At 38.7% G+C, this 18,360-nt stretch overlaps 3 protein-coding genes across 4 annotated transcripts; 1 reads left to right on the top strand and 2 right to left on the bottom strand.

Moving 5' to 3' along the window:
* Positions 1-24: 24 nt before the first annotated feature.
* LOC117653158 (staphylococcal nuclease domain-containing protein 1) lies at positions 25-6,988 on the bottom strand. The gene is made up of 14 exons (XM_034398606.1): positions 6,689-6,988; positions 6,355-6,476; positions 5,759-5,898; positions 5,519-5,673; positions 5,273-5,443; positions 4,990-5,157; positions 4,742-4,903; positions 4,057-4,187; positions 3,762-3,980; positions 2,735-3,359; positions 2,410-2,647; positions 2,118-2,332; positions 1,840-2,040; positions 25-1,752 (listed from the first exon to the last, which is right to left on the bottom strand). Exons 1-14 carry the CDS (start codon positions 6,737-6,739, stop codon positions 1,642-1,644), a joined length of 2,709 nt encoding a protein of 902 aa, XP_034254497.1. The 5' UTR covers positions 6,740-6,988; the 3' UTR covers positions 25-1,641.
* A 381-nt stretch (positions 6,989-7,369) lies between these two features.
* Positions 7,370-9,078, bottom strand: LOC117653161 (ras-related protein Rab-18-B-like). The gene is made up of 5 exons (XM_034398615.1): positions 8,899-9,078; positions 8,479-8,596; positions 8,213-8,404; positions 7,990-8,115; positions 7,370-7,779 (listed from the first exon to the last, which is right to left on the bottom strand). Exons 1-5 carry the CDS (start codon positions 8,964-8,966, stop codon positions 7,654-7,656), a joined length of 630 nt encoding a protein of 209 aa, XP_034254506.1. The 5' UTR covers positions 8,967-9,078; the 3' UTR covers positions 7,370-7,653.
* A 901-nt stretch (positions 9,079-9,979) lies between these two features.
* LOC117653157 (roquin-1-like) lies at positions 9,980-16,742 on the top strand. 2 transcript variants are annotated; one of them, XM_034398605.1, is made up of 17 exons: positions 9,980-10,178; positions 10,795-10,957; positions 11,081-11,282; positions 11,398-11,631; positions 11,747-11,922; positions 12,010-12,343; positions 12,420-12,651; positions 12,731-12,879; positions 12,970-13,222; positions 13,330-13,627; positions 13,709-13,827; positions 13,895-14,097; positions 14,168-14,282; positions 14,378-14,459; positions 14,551-14,616; positions 14,688-14,783; positions 14,895-16,742. In XM_034398605.1, the coding sequence occupies exons 2-17, from the start codon at positions 10,796-10,798 to the stop codon at positions 15,012-15,014; spliced, it is 2,841 nt and encodes a 946-aa protein (XP_034254496.1). In that variant the 5' UTR covers positions 9,980-10,178; position 10,795; the 3' UTR covers positions 15,015-16,742. The 2 variants fall into 2 exon arrangements, with proteins under 2 accessions (XP_034254496.1, XP_034254495.1); XM_034398604.1 differs by having other exon boundaries at positions 10,006-10,178; positions 13,330-13,633.
* Positions 16,743-18,360: the final 1,618 nt, after the last annotated feature.

Below are 18,360 nucleotides of genomic sequence, written 5' to 3'. Positions count from 1 at the left end.
TAAGTTAGTAAATAAACTAATGAGTGCAAATTTCAACAATTTTATTGGTATACTGTCATAACACAGCCCCCACTTCCACCAAAGAAATACGTAAAAAAGAGAAATAAGACACGAAGTCATTTTAGTTTCCCATGCACAGTTCATTCATCATGCCTCACAATTCATGTAAAATTCATAAATGTGCTTTAATAAGCATCATATTCAAGACAACGCAGAAAAGTCGCACATTAATCAGTCTCAATTGTGATACATAAGTAAGTCCCTGACAACCATTCATAAAATATACAGCATTTGATATAATTTAAATATAAATTTTCACAATGATTACATCACTATAAAGGTCATACAGGTTCATTCAGTACAGGGTGGTTAAAAATTACTGTATTGCAATTGATTCAGAGGAAGTGCTCCAGTAAGTCCTAAAACAAAAGGCATGTAATAAAATTGTTATGTAATGGATTTAAATAAAAGAAGTTGGTGTGGTCACTTAACAATACAACATTTGTGACAACCAGTAGACGGGTAAGACAGGGTTTGCCCTCAATACATGAGATCAGCTCCAGGGCAGTTAGGGCGCATGTACACAGTAAAGCATTTCTAGAAACATTTATGTATATTTATATATACTCATATATATATACATACACATACATATTAAGGTAAATATGTTTTGTTAAAATCACAATAACCACAATTTAAATGACAAATATGATGCCAGATGAAAATCCACTTTCCAGCAGTGGTGGTAAACAAGCACAACCTGCTGCTGTTTCTTCTTCGATATACTCCATTGCACTAGATTCCAGGTAAGTAATAAAACAAGCAAAGAAATAACAAACAGGGAACAAACATATTGGAGATATGATTACGGTAATTGTTTACCTAATTCATAGTTAACTTCTTACCATTCAAACTGTACATCCTTAATTTTTAACTCTTGGACATATCAGACGTATCAGACTGCAACTTCTAAGGAAAACATAACAATATTTTAATAATATTGAACACAAACAAAACACACTAGAACTGAACCGTTCTAGCCTAGAAAGACAACAATATAAATCCTGTCATGGAAAATCAATCTGTAGTCTGATCTTTCATGTCAACAATACAAGCTGAGAAAATTCAACACCTTTGCTATTTTATTTCATTTCTTGTAATATGGAAATGATAGTTCATTTAATTTAGACAAGGAATAAACTCTGTTTATCCCCAAAACCCGCACAAAGAAACACCAGGTGCCAGAAATTTGCTGGAAGTGGTATGAGAAAACAATAATTCCAGTAATAAATTTCACAATCAATTACTTTGCACAACTCCAAATTGAAGAGAGGCCACACAGTAGGAATGAATCTGCTTATCTCAGCTATGGAAGCATAGGTAGTCATAATATGAAGGGCGAAAGTGTATCAAGATGTGGAAAAACAAGAATGTCCTACTTATTTTTAAAATAACCAGCAAGAACATTTGAGAATGGTGCGTGTGGCACAGGCATAAGAGGTTAATTTTTTAGACGGATTGGCTGGTTTAATTTTTTCCACAACTTCCTTCACACCAAATTTAACTGCCACAAGTCATTAACAATCCTAGCATTCCATGAGGCACCACTTAACTAACACCGTCAACACATTAGTGACCAGATTACGGTCCTAATCCAAATTCCTTTGCATCATCTTCAGTGATGTCACCATACTCCCAGATTTTAAGGTGGTTTTTGGCAGCTTCACTTTGAGCATTTTTGTAATCATTCAACTGTAAATCAAAAACCATGTGCTTTAACATTTCAAAAAGTCACTGTAAGGTTGTTCCCTACATTGAAAAAGACATGCTCATACGTACCAGCTTGGTCAGACGACGTTCTCTCCTCTTCTCAGCCAGCAGAAGACCGTCTTCAATCAAAGCTTTTCCAATATCCACTTTGGTTGTAGGGTCCTCAAGAGTTGCAAGGGGAAGAGATCCATTAACTTCCACATTGAGAAGAAGTGTACGATCAAGAACGTCTGACCTGAATGTACTGATAGCTTCTTCAGAGTAATCCGCCTACGAATCAAAGCAGTTTTGTAAGATTTACGAGTTTTGAACAAACACATCAATATGGATCTATGAGTTCAACATACATCTGGTGGCAGCGAAACACCAAACAGCTGATACTCTGTCGCATAGGGCTTTTCAGAAAGGAAAGCTGAAGGAAGCTGAGCACAGCGAGTGGCTGACAGAGTTTCACGATTGCCATAGTCCATGTAAAGGACACTGACGTTTCCACCTTTGTCCACCTTTTCTACCTTAGCCCTGTACCATTCATCATCAACAAACTTGGCAGCACATGTATCACCTGAAAGAAATCAAAAACAATTTATTATTGGAAGTCACTGAATTACCAAGGAAATTGGTTAGAATTAAATAAATTACCTTTCTTCGGTTGGTAGGCTCCTGGTAGGGGAGGATTTGCGGTAAACTCTTGACGAATCTTGGCCATCAAGCCCTCAAGTTTAGGTCCTTGATCGACAGCCTGAGCATAGAAGTGAAGCTCTGGAGTGGTTTCTGTAACAACCACTCTAGTTTGATTCACAGAACGTTCCACATTCCTCTCATCATCCCTCTTCTTTTCTACTTCTTGCTCATCTTCCTCCTTGTAATTCTTCCAAACCTAAGAAACAAAAAACAGATCAATGTTGAGGAAAATTCAAAGTATTATGTCAACCAAAACTGCAGTTTAAGGACTTCAAATACGCACTCCGATGCGCCTTGCTTTAGCAGAATCTTCGGCATTCTTCAGAGCTCTGTAGTGATCAGACTTTTCAGCAGATCCATGAACTTTAGCATAGCCTTCTTCAGCCAATGCAACAGACAAGTTAACATTGTCTACCCAGAGCCAGCCGATGTAATTTCCAACACGATCCATTGCCTCCACCGTAATTTGAACTTCACGCTGCATGCAACGTTCACGAGTGAAGTTGGTTGCTTCCTCGTCAGTAAAAGGCTCTCCTTCATTATACTGAGATTGTCCTTGTCTTGTTTTGTTGAAAGTAATACCAGCAAGAAGCAATGTGATCAATCTTGAATCTTTAGGGATATACAGTCGCAGCCTTGATCGGCTTGTAACAAACTCAGCAACAGCTTCGATACGCCCAGATCTTTGAAGGAATGGGAGGAACTGCTTCGCTTTAACCAAATCCCCAGAAACATCAACCACACGATGAGCTGGAGCTTCCTTTTTCGAGTGCAGACCATGACCTGACTTAGAAGCTTTGGTCTCAGCAGCCAAAAGATTGTCATAGTGTGATGAGCGCTGATCATCATCCTGCCGATACCGGAGGACTGTGGCAAGACCCTTGCTGACCAGAGCCTCCGCCACATTCCTGAGAAAAACAATAGAATAACTCAAACTGAAAGGTACTTAAATTAATTACTATTAAAATATTCAACCATATTATTACTGGTATATAAGACAGGACTTTTCGCCCTCAACCCAAACCATTTTTACTTTGCAAATTTCCATAAGCCAGAAGTTGAAGGGACATTAATTTTCAGGATGCTTTTCCCTTGAAATGGCAAACCTAGTGACATAGGACAGCCTACAATATAACATTATCAAGTGGCTGTAAGCCCTATTCAGTTCATACCTTGAAATTATAAATGGGTCATTATGAAGGGAAATGCAATTTTGTTTCCTATACTTGAGCCCGGCCATAACTCCCTTGTCTTTTAAGCCAATAACAATGGTGTTTAATGTTGAAAACGAGAGAAATCTTAAGACTTACACTCCTCCAATGGTGACCGTGCAGCAAACCTTTTCACCAAAGGTTTGATGAGGTGGTTGGATGTAATCTTCAACAATGTTTACTCTCTTGCCAATGAGCTTCTTCCGTAGAAATTCTCTTGCTTCAAACAGATATGGCACTTCATAAAGAGGCCTTGGTTTACGCTGACCAGGGGCGAGAGGTGCTTTTTCCTTTTCTTCACTTTTATCCTCAGCAGGCCTGCATTACAAGATAAAAGTAAAAACAATAGCACAGAATATAGTTAGAATTATCCTTAAAATTGTAATTAGATCACCTTTGCTCCCTTGGGGGCCTAATGCTGGACAGGAAGATTTTCTTGGGTGCAGATTGCCCAGCAATCTTGACCATCAATCCATCACCACCCATGATTTCAACAACAGTGGCAGCATATTCCTTTCCAGGGTTCTGAAAAATTAATATAAGACCTTCAGTTAAAAACTTGAGTCACCTAAGTATTTGTAATTTAGCCATGCTATTGAAAACAAACATCAATACTGTGTAACCCAAGTCACTGTCATACCTGCCGCCTTCCATCACCATGCAAACATGCATCCTGAGCCATGTAAAAATGTTAAGCACAGAAGGATTGTTCAGAAAAATAGAAGTAATGGTCACAAAAAGGGATTTTTTGTTTGCTTGTTTCCTTTTTGTTTTTACAGAAATGGTTAATAACATTGTCAATCTTCCACATGGAGGATTTTGGATTTTAGGTTGAAAAATATTTCCCAAAGGGTTGCATCCAGGTTTAAGTTAAAAATAACAGAGCTCAAGTGCATGATGCATTAAGAGTAAGCATGAACAAACATCAAAAAACCAGTTACAATTCTTATTTCACTAATAAATATGTATACTACATACAAAAACATGTTATAAATGTATGTTATGAGATTAATAGACAAACCACCACAATTTCTTAAAAAGCTCTAGTACGATTTACATACACAGGAATACAAACTTACAGTATTTGTGGGAGTCCAGTCCTTCCAAATTCGTAGCCTCTTTTCCTTGGCCTCGCGCTCAGCAGCACGCAATTTGTCTGCACCAGTCTTCATGTGAGCAATGGACCAGTCCACACACCTAGCAAAGCCTTCACGCAGTAAGGCAGCAGCAATATTTCCTTTCTGAAATTCATGTAAAATAAACTCAGGCCTTGAAAGTATTTCAAAACTGCGTACCAACATCAAGGGTGTTGCAAATATGTTCTTACCTCATGAAGGATAGATCCAACAAGATTATTATTGTTGGTTGACTCCAAAACTACTTCCACATCTCTGTTAAGAAGAAGGCATTCAACAAAGTACTTGGCTTCCTCTGCCAGAGTTCCAGCAGCATTATCTGGCTGCTTGTTTTCATCAGGCCTTGGAATATTGGGAGCCTGCGTAGTAATGCAAAAATATTAAACTAAATAAAAGGCTACCCAGAATGGACCCACTCAAACTGCTCGATGGTTTGTTACTTTCTACATTTTGCTTCGGCTGGATGTAACTTACCCGAATACCAGAGATCATCAATGTCACCCTGTAGAAATCAGGAAGAAGGAATGCATGGACAGTGGAGCCGTCTCGAACATGTTCAATGACAGCCTTGATAGGTTTTTGTCCCATTTTATCAACAAATGCCATGGGATTTTCAATAGTCCACTTAATGTCACGAATGTGCTCCTGAGGTGCAAACAGAGTATTCAATTAGTTCCCAGAATTGTTCAAATAGGGTGAAACCTAGGAACATTGACTTACTGATGGATTTCCACCCCATTTTCCTTTACTAGCAGCCTTGGCCGCATCCTCCAATTCAATGAGACGGGCGACCTCTGGAGCTCGTCCATCCCGTCGCACAGTTGCAAGACCCTCAGATACCAAGGCTTCAGTAATGTTTTCTCCAGTTTGGATATCTGCACAAAGATGAAATAGATTTTTCCCCCCATGCAAAGGTTGTGCCTTACACTATAAATCATTCTAGTCTGAAACATAACTCACCTTTGCCAAGGTAAATTACACCATACTCTCGGTTGTTAGAGCTTACTTCTGAAACAAACAGCACAGGCTCACCAATCACCTTCTTCCGGAGAAACTCACGAGCCTCCCATGCATAAGGTTCATCCTTGGTATCTGCAGCACTGGAAATACATTTAGGTGAATTAATCTGACCAGTCCTTGCAAAGTGGTCCAGTAAATTCAAAGAACTCAAAGACAAGTGCAGATAGGACACTGTAAATTTTGGAAAAGAGAGGTTGAAGTAAACCTTGAACAGCAAAATGACGCGCCTACACAAATTTTGACTTAGTGAATAAGATGCCAAAGTGAAGTCCATTGCCACGGTGCAACCCAGCCCGGTGACTTTAGACAATTTTGAGGTTAGGGGCATCAGCTGTGTTGGCAAGGTACTGCTGCTCGTTGGCAGTCTGCAACGTACGACTGGCATCACAGCTGGAGGCCCTTGAACGCCAACAAATGGACTTAGCACACAAACTTCCCGACAGAAGAAACAAAAGGCGTCGCGTAAAATTACTCAAAGGCACATTTCCTCGGCGAGCTCAAGAGCATTCCCTTCTGAACGAAATCAGAGCACATACCTTGCGGTGGCTCGACGGCCCAACTTGGGTGCCAGAATGTTGGAGAAGAGAAGGGTCTTCTCAACTGGGGGCCCAACCTTCCTAGGAGGACCGCGGATCACCACAGAGTCCCCTGAAAGGACCTGAAAGCAGAAAGCAATTGCATTCCTGCCTTAAAACAGAAGCCGACAAACTCGAAACTTGCCAGCAGACAGAACTGAAGGCTTTCAGATGCGGCTGACACTTCATCAATTTTTTCACAGAAAATTTTAACTTTGCCCTGCCAATAACTCTCCAAACTGACGCCGAGAGCGCCGTTTCATCGCTCACAAAGGTTTTGAGCAGTTTTCTGTACCTGTTTAACGATACCGCGCTTAACTACGGGTTGCGGTGCTGGGGCGCTCATGCTGATGCTGTGTCCATGCAAAGGTGTGCTAAATAAAGGAAGGAGGGTCTGTCTGGCAGCCTCGACTCGAGTCACGTGACGCTTGACGACCACGCGGCCACTTCTCGTTGCACTGCGGCCCTCGAGCCTCGCCAGCACTTCACTTCACTGCGGAGGGTCTCTAGGGAAAACTCGAACTTTGTGCAGAGACCGGCCTTAAGAACCTTTCGACAAAAAATGACTCTTACGCAGGAAATTATTGCCAAGTTTCTTTAGATATCACGCTTAGCTTGGAAGCGAATGGGATGGGACTCTGTGCACGATGATGTGGCATCCGAAAGTGCTGACGTCGGAGGCGGGGAAACATTACTTTATTCATTCCAACATCACTTTCGGGAAAACGGTAAAGAACTTAATCGTAGATTATTTTTCGGATTCTATCAGCATCTAGAAAAGAAACCTGCATACTTCATTCATTGAGTGGGAAGGGGTGTTGAAGGGAAGGCTGCAGTGCAGCAGTTGATGATAGGATTGGTAGACCTTTCTACTGGAGGGAAATTTGATGTAGAACCAATAGGGGGAAAACCGGATACAGTAGCCTCTCGGAAAACGGCTGTAGAAAATGGGAAAAAGGAAAAATAACGCCAAAAATATTTTAAAAATCAATTTTTATTCTTAGTAAATTTATCACAATAAAAGTTAAAAATGATTGCTTCTCAAGCTAAGCCATAACATTCTTACATGAGGACTTAGTACCCTTAAATAATTACAAAAATACATGATTGGTTTTCTCTATACTTTTGGAAAAACAAACACAGATCTTCTGTACATCTTCTGTAAAATTACAGGATATTCAAAATTACTTCTTTCCTGCACCCATAAATTTTAAGTCATACCAATTTAAACCATGATACAAGGCCACCCTTATCTCATTTTTAAGCTAAAGAGCATGACCATCCCCCACACTTCGGTAGGTAACCATCACTGCTGTCATTCTGAGATACTGAGATTGTTCCAGCTTGGTTGGTTGATGCTTCCCACAAACCTGGAGTTTGTATAATCTAAGTAAGGAAAAATAACAAGAAAATTAGCAAAAGTGAAATGAAAGTGCAATTTGAAGCTGGTAATTGTATCTGCTCTCAAAAACATGGTTTTTGATTTCCAGTGTAAAATGATAACTCCTAACACATAGAGCTCTCAAAATTTTCAACTTAGTTCCAATAAAAAAGAACTTTTAAAACTTTAAAAACCTATTATTATTCTGGTATTACCTTTTGAACGAGTTCTTCAAAGGCACACTCAACATTGTCGCGGGTCTTTGCACTAGATTCGATGTACAGTGCTGCATGTCTTCTAGCAAATTTGATTCCTTCCTCTTTGGTCACTTCTCTAGTATCCTATAGAACAAACAAACAATTATATGAGTAAATTTTTGGTTTATTTTGTGTGCCTTATTGTGAAGCATCCATTCGGGATATCAAATTAATACTATACCTGATCAATTTTGTTTCCAACAATCATTTTAACAATATTTCTCTTTGTTGTGTAGGTATCAAGTTCATCTAGCCACAATTGCATTTTGTTAAAAGTTTCCCTTCTGGAAACATCGTAAACCACAATAGCACCCTGAGCGTTTCGATAATAGCTTGGTGTCAGTGTCCTGAATCTTTCTACACCAGCAGTGTCCTGTAAAAATTGATGCAAATCAGTAGTTGTTTTCAGGAAACCAAAATCATTGTTACTATGAACTGAGAACTCACCCAAATAGCCAGCTTTACAGTATTGCCATCAACAGTAACCTTTTTGGTCTTAAAATCAACTCCAATCGTAGCTGATACATTAGGATCAAAGTTGTCGTTTATGAACCGTAGAAGCAAACTGGAAACAAAACGCAAAGCATTAGAATTGATCCTTGCCAATGTTAGGCTGAAAGCAAAACCATGATATTTCTGACAAAAGAAGGAACCGAAGCCAAATGAGAACATAACCAAGACAAGACGTTTTTGGTTCACCCTCTCAAACAAAATAATATACGTCAATGAGAAAAAGAGCGTTTTCGGAACTGCGTCATTGCAGTGTGAATGACATCATTCTAAACGTGAGGGAAACAAGAACGATAATCACTCAAGGCGACAATCCAGCAAAGCATTTCTCCACGAACAACGTAACAACACACCCACCTTGTTTTACCGACAGCACTTTCACCAATAATGAGTATTTTAAACGTAGAAAGGATATCGGGGTCCATTGCAATAACGTTACTGCGACAAATCAGATTAATTTGTTGATCATGCCTTCCGTGCCCCTGCCTTGGCTAGACGTTTCAGACGCTACGGCCCCAGCTGTTTCCAAAAACAACAAACAGAAGAGAGAGAGAGGAGGAGGAGAGAGAGAGAAGGGTCACGCACTTCTGACACAGCCTTGCACAACACCTTGAGAAACTTCACCATTTTGGGCGTTTATGACTCATTGTATGTCAGGTAAACCAGTCTCAGTCATTCGTTTCTATTTAAGTCTGCCAATCACTCATCTCGACATTTGTACCTTTTAGGAATGGCATACTTGAAAACATTTCTAGCATATCGGTGAAGTTTCTTATTCACGTTGGCACTCCCGCTCTGTTTCCTGCCTCCGTTCGAACTTTCACAATTAGTGTACAAAACACACCCACACAAACTAGGTATCGCAAGACTGGGGTATGCTGTTGGTCAGGCTCAGTCTAAAAGATCACAACACATTAGGTGACGGGAGGGTTTCACTAGTTTCACTCAGATTTCACGCTACGGCAACCGCCCATGGTCTTACGCTATGACACACATGGACCATGGGCGTTCTTAATCTATGACACTACTCATCGCACTGTTTCATTTCGTCAGTAGGCTAATGGAGGTTTATGATGTGTGTTATCTTCTTTGTGCGTTTTATGCACATTGCACACGAAAGGCACATTCGCGCTTGCGGGGAAGTCCCAGGACGGGCAGCGATACGGGCACCTTAATTAAGGATCGTGGAAAAAGAACATCCGGGAAGGGTGAAAAAGAATCACGTTTGTATCTTAGTTGAATAATAACGTCATGTAAGAAAAAGCACGGCAATCCCCCCTTAGGTGAACTTAGATTACCTTAGAGCACCTTTCCACTTCAGGTTTATCTGACTGGATTTTGTATGTTCGCGCGCCGTGCCATGGTGCCAGAATGTTCCCGGCCGGATGAGAAATAGTCCGCGAGTATGAGCTTACAGTTAAATAATTTACTATTTAATCTGGAAATGTATTGAATAGTTTAGGTGCAGAATTTTCTCCTTATTTATTTTTTACCCTCATGCTGAACGTTTTGCGGGTTTACCAAACTGGCGACTTCATCTGTTGCTTGTGGTGAAGATCGGTGGCGATGTGTCAACAATGAAGTGTCATGGCCGCCTAAAAGTCATCTGGATGTGCGATGGAGTAACTAAATCTAAGGTAATTGGTCTAAATTGTTTTTGCAATGCGTTTCGCAACTTGCAAGGCTCTATTGAGGTTGTCGGTGATAATTTCTACAAAAATTCCGCTGTGAATACCCAACATTTGTGTTTCACAACTTATGTACGGAACGTCAATGATCTAGGCCATAGTATTAGTGAATGAAGTCAATCACAACAAATTTACGTAAGAACGTCATCAACTTTTGTCCCCTATTTTTTTTTACAAGCGGCAGTTAGTGAAAACAAACAGTGATATTTGCGCATCGTTGTACCTAGATGTTCATATTTAAATTAGCTATCTTAGCAGCTGAATCATCATCGTGCATTGAACAATAAAATAATTCTAATGTGCAAGTATTTTCAGCATCTCATTGCACTAGAGTTGTTAATGGACATTGATTTTTATTTTAATCTCTGAAAATACTCTACCTGATATTAAATGTCATGCAGTTCTTTTTCATTTTATTGGAAGGTTAACTGTTTTGAAGACCTACTATCGGAGTTTGTTCCAAACGTATCTGCAACAAATTTTTACCATATATTATCCTGAACTTTAAATAAAATATTTGTGATATGTTTAGTTTAGTTTTTATTAAATGCGTGTTTACTTTCAGAATGCCGATCCAGGCTCCACAGTGGACTGAGTTCCTGTCATGTCCAGTGTGCACAAATGAGTTTGCACCTGCTCTCCGCAGTCCCATAAGCTTGGGTTGCGGCCACACTGTTTGTCGGACATGTCTCAACAATCTGCACTGTAAACAGTGTCCTTTTGACCAGGTAAATTTCTCTTCTAGTTACAGTCCCTTCCTTAACAGAAGATTCAGCTCAGCTGCCCATTTTAATTCACCTGTTGCCTTTAATTGTACATTAAGAATGACATGAATCTTTTTGCTTTTGAAGGCTATCATCAATACAGACCTGGACGAACTTCCTGTAAATTATGCCTTATTGCAACTCGTTCTTTTAAATGGAACAGCAGATGCAAGTGAGGAGCAGCAAGACTTTGTTCCCAATAATCTACATCCTGAAGATTGCAGGTTCTACCTTCAATCAAAAAAATGCATCGAAGAACTTGCCTTGTACCTCAAACCATTTTCCATGGGTTAGTTTATTATTGGTACAATCTATCTTTTTTTAAAAATCCATTCTGACTATCACATGTGGCTGCAATCTTTATTTTGTTTCTTACGACTGGATATACGGGCTTTATGTTGTAGGAAATGGAGGCAATGGCACAAGTTTCCTTTCTCGTCCAATGCAGCGGAAACTGGTGACTTTGATCAATTGCCAATTAATGGAGGCTGAGGGGAGAGCAAGAGCATTGAGAGCAACCCGGTCGTTAGGAGAGAGGACTGTCATGGAGCTGATTCTTCAGCACCAGAATCCCCAGCAGCTTTCGGCAAACTTGTGGGCTGCTGTAAGGGCTCGAGGATGTCAATTTCTTGGACCAGGTTTGAAACTTCTTCTTAAAAATCAAATTTTTATCATTAATTACCTGTTACCCTTATCATTTAAGATTGAGGCCAGTCAAACAAATATGCACATGGTGTCCTTCTTCTTTTACAGCTATGCAAGAAGAAGTCCTGAAGCTTGTTCTCCTTGCTTTGGAAGATGGTTCTGCCTTGTCAAGAAAAGTCTTAGTAATGTTTGTAGTGCAGAGGCTAGAACAGCACTTTCCTCAAGCCTCCAAAACGAGCATTGGCCATGTTGTTCAACTCTTATATCGTGCTTCTTGTTTTAAGGTTTTAAAATAATCTCTACCTTTCCTTAAATGTTATTTTTTATTATTATCCAATATCTAATTATTATTATTATTGTTGTGTTTTAAGGTCTCAAAACGGGAAGGAGATTCATCCTTAATGCAATTGAAGGAGGACTTCCGAACTTATGAAGCCCTCAGACGAGAACATGATGCTCAAATTGTTCAGATTGCTACTGAGGCAGGTTTGCGCATTGCTCCTGATCAGTGGAGCGCTCTATTATATGGTGATACAGTTCACAAATCACAGATGCAGAGTATTATAGATAAACTTCAAAGTCCACAGTCTTTTTCACAGTCAGTTCATGAGCTAATAATTGCACTTCAAAGAACTGGAGATCCAGGAAAACTGTCAGTTCTGAGACCTCACCTAGAGCTACTTGCTGAAATAGACCCTAGCCCAGGTAGGTGGTATTTAATATATTTGGTACAAATTTGGTATGTGAACAGAGTATTTAATCAATTTTCCATCCATTCCAGAATGTGAGGCTCCTGCCTGGACCGAGCTGTGGCATGCTCTAGATGGAGTACGAGCTGTGGTCAGAGGTTTAGTGGAGTTCATCCAATTACATGGTTCTCGCAAATTAACAGATCAAAGTGGGCAACATGGTACTAAGTACAAAATCAGTATGTGTAGGGACTTGACTCTACGCAGCTCTTGCCCGAGAGGGGCAAACTGTACTTTTGCTCATTCCGAAGAAGAGCTTGACAAGTAAGTGGATGCTTTTAAAGACTTACAAAGCGTTAATTTAGGGAAAGGAATAGACTTCAGTTACCACTTTGTATTACAGATATCGGGCAAAGAATCGGAAGAATGCTGGAAGGGCAATGAAGACGTCAAGTGACTTAAAGGAAGAAAGAGAAGATGGAGATGGTGTCGCCTCAGGAGAAGAGAATGTTTATGGTAGTCCACCATTGGAGTCTGGATCAATGAGAAAAAGTAATTTTAACTTGCATGCGACCTCTGTGGCTTATCAATTTATGCTTACCATTCATTTTGATACTAATAATTGTTGTTTTGAATCCGTAGTATTCTTGTCATCAGGCCCACAAACAGTTAGCTTTAGACCAGTCGTGAGTGTGTCGTCCGCAAGATCCGATATGGAGTACACATCATTTTCAAGTGGAGGTATGGCATCATCTCCTCAACTACTTTCCCCAACTCAGACATCACCACTTCAGCAGCAGGGGCCACCAGTGCAAGTTACATCATTTCAACCCATTCGTCCAATGCAGCAGGCTATTTTTGCACAGACTCCTATTTTTTCTCCAGATACTTACAGGTATGGGCATGTGCATAAGCTTATCTAAAGGTTATTTAAAGAAAATTTTAATAAAATAATTTAATTATCTTGAATGTTAATATTTGATCAAAATGTTGATGTCGCAGCCCTTCACCTCATGCATCCATGCTTGGAGTACATTCTGGCCAGCATTACAAAACCATGCAGACTCAGAATGTGGACTATTCTTCACCTTCTTCTCCTCTGCCATGTGAAAACGCTCGCAATGCATCAAAGCTTGAGGCATTGCACCAGAAGCATTTACATCCGAGAATAATCCAAACAAACCCAGGAAAAGCTTTGTCATCAAGAGAGCTCCTCATGCTCCAGCAACGCAAAAACAAAATTGTTTCACAACTTGAAAAAGTTGTTGGAAAACAGTTAGCCAATGCTATTTCAAGTCAAGTAAGGGTGAGTTGTGTACTGATCTCTGTTCAAACTTCTGCAACATATTTTAATTTTTTCAAACACATTTTTTATTTGTAGATTTCTCACATGTTGAATGTCGATGGCCAATTGTGTGGTCCACCACCTTGTTGGGGTGCTGGTGATGTTGTGGATGGCCACGTAACTGCTCATCTCAATCCCCAATCAATGATTAACAGGTAAGAATTACGTGAAATGGAAATATTCTAATTTTGTTACATCTATAAAATTTATTTTCTTTTGCAGACCAAACTCCCTATTGTCCGATGATGATTTTGTCCCCCATGAAGGCCCAGCTATGAGCAAGTTTGGGCCAATTTCTCGTATGACAAAAACCTTGATTCAACCTGGCAACCCATTCATGGAGTCTCCTCTGTCAGTCCCTGGGAGCCGGCAATCAGTTCCATCGTCTAGTCCTATGGCATCCATGTTGTTACACAATGTTCAAGGTTTGTGGTTTTTCATCTGTGCTAATCATTAAAGAATATTCTTATCTTATCACTTTTAATACTTTAACAGGCTATCCATCTAATTCTCATATATTGACAGCCCAAAGTACTCAAGGTGGTGACAGTTTCATTACAATAGGTCACAGTATTCTTGATTCAACTCAGTTCATAATGCCTGAAGATAAGTGAGTAATTTGCTGTTAGAATCTCTGCTGTTGAAGTCTCTTTAAATCGTGTAATGCGCCCGTGTTTTAACTTTTCTTACCCTTTTGTCTCTTAGGCAACAATTAGAATCACAGCTTATGCACTTGCATATGGGTATTCATAACATGAAGCTAGATCCAGAGACTCATTGTATGCAGGTGTGGAATTTCTAACATACAGCAAGCTTACTTTCTCTTCTTTACCCTTTTTTGTCTGGAAACTAATGTATCAATTATCTTTCTTTATCAGGAAAGTGAGAAGCTCACTTCTGAATTATTTGCCATAGAACATGGCATTCGAGAACAAATCAGATTGGTGAGTTTATTGAAAATCAAATAATTATGCACTGCCCCTGGAGTAAATTTTAATATTGTGGTCTCTTCCAGAGTCAACCAGTAAATTCTGCAGAGATAAGTTCTTGGAAAGATGGTTCAAATTACAATTGGAATATGCGACCATCTGGAAATATTCATGTTCAAGGGGTAAGAAACTTCTTTCAAATTAGAGTACCCTTTGACCTGGTGAAAAATTCCTGTAGATAATTGCAGTTTTAAAAACTCTGAGTATTCCCCCGTTTCTGTTTCTTGTATTAGGAGGACACCTATGATGCTGTAATTGCCAATGATATGATGGAACAAGCTCTTCGTCTCGAACTAGATCTTGAAGAACAAGAGAAGAGGTGGTGCAATGAAGAAGGTACTACAAAACAATGAAAAGCAAAGGAAAAAGGAGATGGTGTTATGAGAGAAGAAAAGTTTTCTCACCTATTTTGTAGTAATTTGCTATGGTGCCGTTAGGGTGCAATCTTCTATCCCATCCTCGGCCAGTTTTGTTGTCCAAATCATTTAGTGATCTGTAGCAACTTAACACTCTTCATAATATTATCATGATACCATCACAGATATCATGCTAGTGAAGGCATCAGTGAATTAGTAAGATGATGTAACCAAATGTTTTGTGTTATTTGTTTTCTAAGAAAACGGCCTTAAAGCCCTTCATGTATTTTTAACAATATTTTTTAAATTCAATGTTTGGTTGATACTTTTAGTAATCTCAGCTATGCCTTCTTATCTTCACGCTTCATTTGTGTTGGAAGCAATCATGTGTTATGGTTGAGTTTTATCCCCTGGCACTACACATATTTATATATTGTGGGTTTGGATTCATTTGTTTTATTGGCTGACTATAACCTTATGGGCCATTCATTGACTTTGGCTGCTATAGCTGGGGCTTTGTTTCATTCGCTTTTTCAGTATCAAGGTCTACAAGTGTGTCTTGTTTTTAGTTTTAAACTCTCAGTTATTTGAGGGTGATAGAGTAAACATATAGCAATTTCTTTAAATGTGATCTTTTATTATGTGATGCAGCCAAATGTTCATAGCATTTAGCCATATCTCCACTTGTTGAAGTGTACATAGAATTTTGACATTGTTTTCCCAATATCTGTTCCTTCTACACCACCTGTGTTTTGATGTAGAATTAGGGAACTTGTGATTGAATGATAAGGAGGGTAATAATTTATTATTCCTTGTACATTGAGGAATATTGCGATCCAGATGGGTAAGAAAAGCCCGTTCTGTTGGGTGTGATTTGCTCCCAGTTGAGCAGTTATGGATAGTGCAACCTGTGATAATGAGATGCTGTAAGCAACTTCTTCTGTCCCTTTGGCATTGTAGCCATTTTAAAACAATGGTTTTAACTAAACTGTTCAACAAGCAGTCAAATTATTTTTATGTCATTAAAAATTATGAATGTTGATATGTATTTATTATGATGGTTAGGAAATGCATATGTTTATTGAAAGTATATGTATATATTAATACGCATTACACATGCACATGTGTGAAATGAATGATTCAATTGAACGTCTTAAACATGTTTATATACACCTTGTTATATAGGTCTATTTTATTGGAATACTTGTCTAGATATAGCAGCAAACTTGTACCGTGTTGACAAAATCATTGACCTTGTCCTTTGAGCTTCCAGCAAGCTCAATGAGCTCGTTTATTTGTGTGAACTGTTATCCAGTTCTTGAAGCATTCTGGGCTGAATCAAAAATTTCAGAATATGTTGCCTGGGTAGTTTAGATTTGAACCCTGAAGTTTCTCTCGAAGGGGTGTCCCAAGTACTTATGAAATGAATTGTATTTTGCCTTATTTCTGTCCAAGAAAAACTGCAAGGCTGGTGCATGACTTGACGACTTATTTGTTAGTGTTTGCAAAAACATCATCTGTATAAGAACATTTTTCTACTAATTAAACACCTGGGGGTTTGCTTGTTCTTTGGTGTTAGATACTTTCTCTGTTCGAAATTTATATTGCTGTTTATCTCACTATACTCGTACAGATTACCGTAATTCATGATTGGTATGACATGATGCATGGTATTTTCGTATGCTACTTTACATGAAATATTTATTTTAAACAAAAAAATATTTTCTCACAATCATGCCAGAATTGATTAATACTCTTTAACCTTCTTCCTTGTTTTTTTAGACTAGATAGTGCCACACATGTGTAGTGGACAGAAGTGTTTTAAATAGCTAAGCTTACAAAAAACACAATGAAGATCAGATGCTGAAAGCTTTTGTAGGAATTTTGTGAGGTGCTCTTTGCTTCCGTTTTTGGTGGTGGTTATGGGGCAGAGTGTTCTTTGGTGTAGTTGTGTCATTAGGTGGAGGACAAATTCAGTTCACCTTAATCTTAAATACTCATGACTTCTTAGTAAAAAAGAAAACAACTCGCCTTGTAAATTTCCTGCAAAATCATGTATTAACGTCAGATGTCAGCTTCTCTAGTTGTTGTCCCGATGAGTTCTGTTATGAAGAGAGAAGTGCATAATTTGAGTGCATCTTCTATGTCTCAAAAGACAGCAAATTAATATCTAGGTATAGTCTTATTCTGTCTATGTTCACTTTGCAACATGTGCTTGTGTATATCTTATACTTTTTTCACGTAAGTGTAAATCCTGCTCTACTCTTGTGCAAAGAGGAGCTGCACTGGATATGTTGAATGCTCCAATTATTGTCAGACTGAAACTGCAGTTAGGCACATCTTGTGTTTATCTGCCTTGCCAGAATTGGCAGTGAGTACCGTCAAGGTTATAGTTATCAACCCAATGGGTTTAGAAACCTTTGTGTAATTGCTTGTTTATGGCAGATTGTGTGTTTGTAAAAGTGATTGTGAATATGAGTATGATCTGTCGACTACACTAAATTAGATAAATCATGCAATCAAGCTGTGTGCTTTAAGTCACAAACCTAATTTCCTCTTGGTTTACAGTTACAGAAAGCAGAGATAATTCTGTAACACTTTCATTCATTATTAGTGATCAAAATCATTGTCAAAATCCAGATAGTTTTCACTGTGTTTCTTTCTTAGTATTTATTAACTTTTGATTGCATTTTTTCAATGACTGTGGTTATGCAATATTTGGTTTGCATATGTTCTCTCTGCTTTCTTGATTTGTTGAGATTTGTGATTTGTGACATGACTGATTTTGATATGAAACATAATGTATATTCAACAATTTCATGAGAAATGTCAGTGTTTTCACACAGTTGAAATTCAATTTGATGGGGAACAATTGAGATCATTTTCAGTCAGTCTTTATTTCGATTTTGATTGAAGGTCTGGTTGAGGTCTTATCTTTATAATTGTGGTTCATGTGGAATTTTGATGGATATTGCGATTTCCTGCCTATAGAAGTTTGATTCATTCTATGAATGTCATGAAAATATTCAATCTCCGTTGCCAAATTTGAAATCCAATTCTTTACTCCAGCTGGACATGAGAGTTACCCTTTTTTCGGACATCTAGAAACTCAAATTAACTCAGGGGCGCAATTTTATTTTTGAAATGATTTAAATTGTATCTGTGGGTTCTTCTGACATCTTTTTGTATTGCATTTTTTGCCTCGTGGCATGCTTGGGTAGTGTCTGTTGCGCAAAGCGTTCCACATTTGTAAAAGTGATTCACTCAAAATTTCATTATTTTCTTTCATGGTGTAAGTTGTTAATGCTTGACCTTGAATGCAACTGTTTTACTGGTTTCCATA

This window comes from Thrips palmi, unplaced genomic scaffold (assembly GCF_012932325.1).
Source record: "Thrips palmi isolate BJ-2018 unplaced genomic scaffold, TpBJ-2018v1 HiC_scaffold_8, whole genome shotgun sequence".
Lineage (NCBI taxonomy): Eukaryota > Metazoa > Arthropoda > Insecta > Thysanoptera > Thripidae > Thrips > Thrips palmi.
Note: the sequence above shows the minus strand (reverse complement) of the source record. Positions and strands in the feature narration are given on the sequence as shown.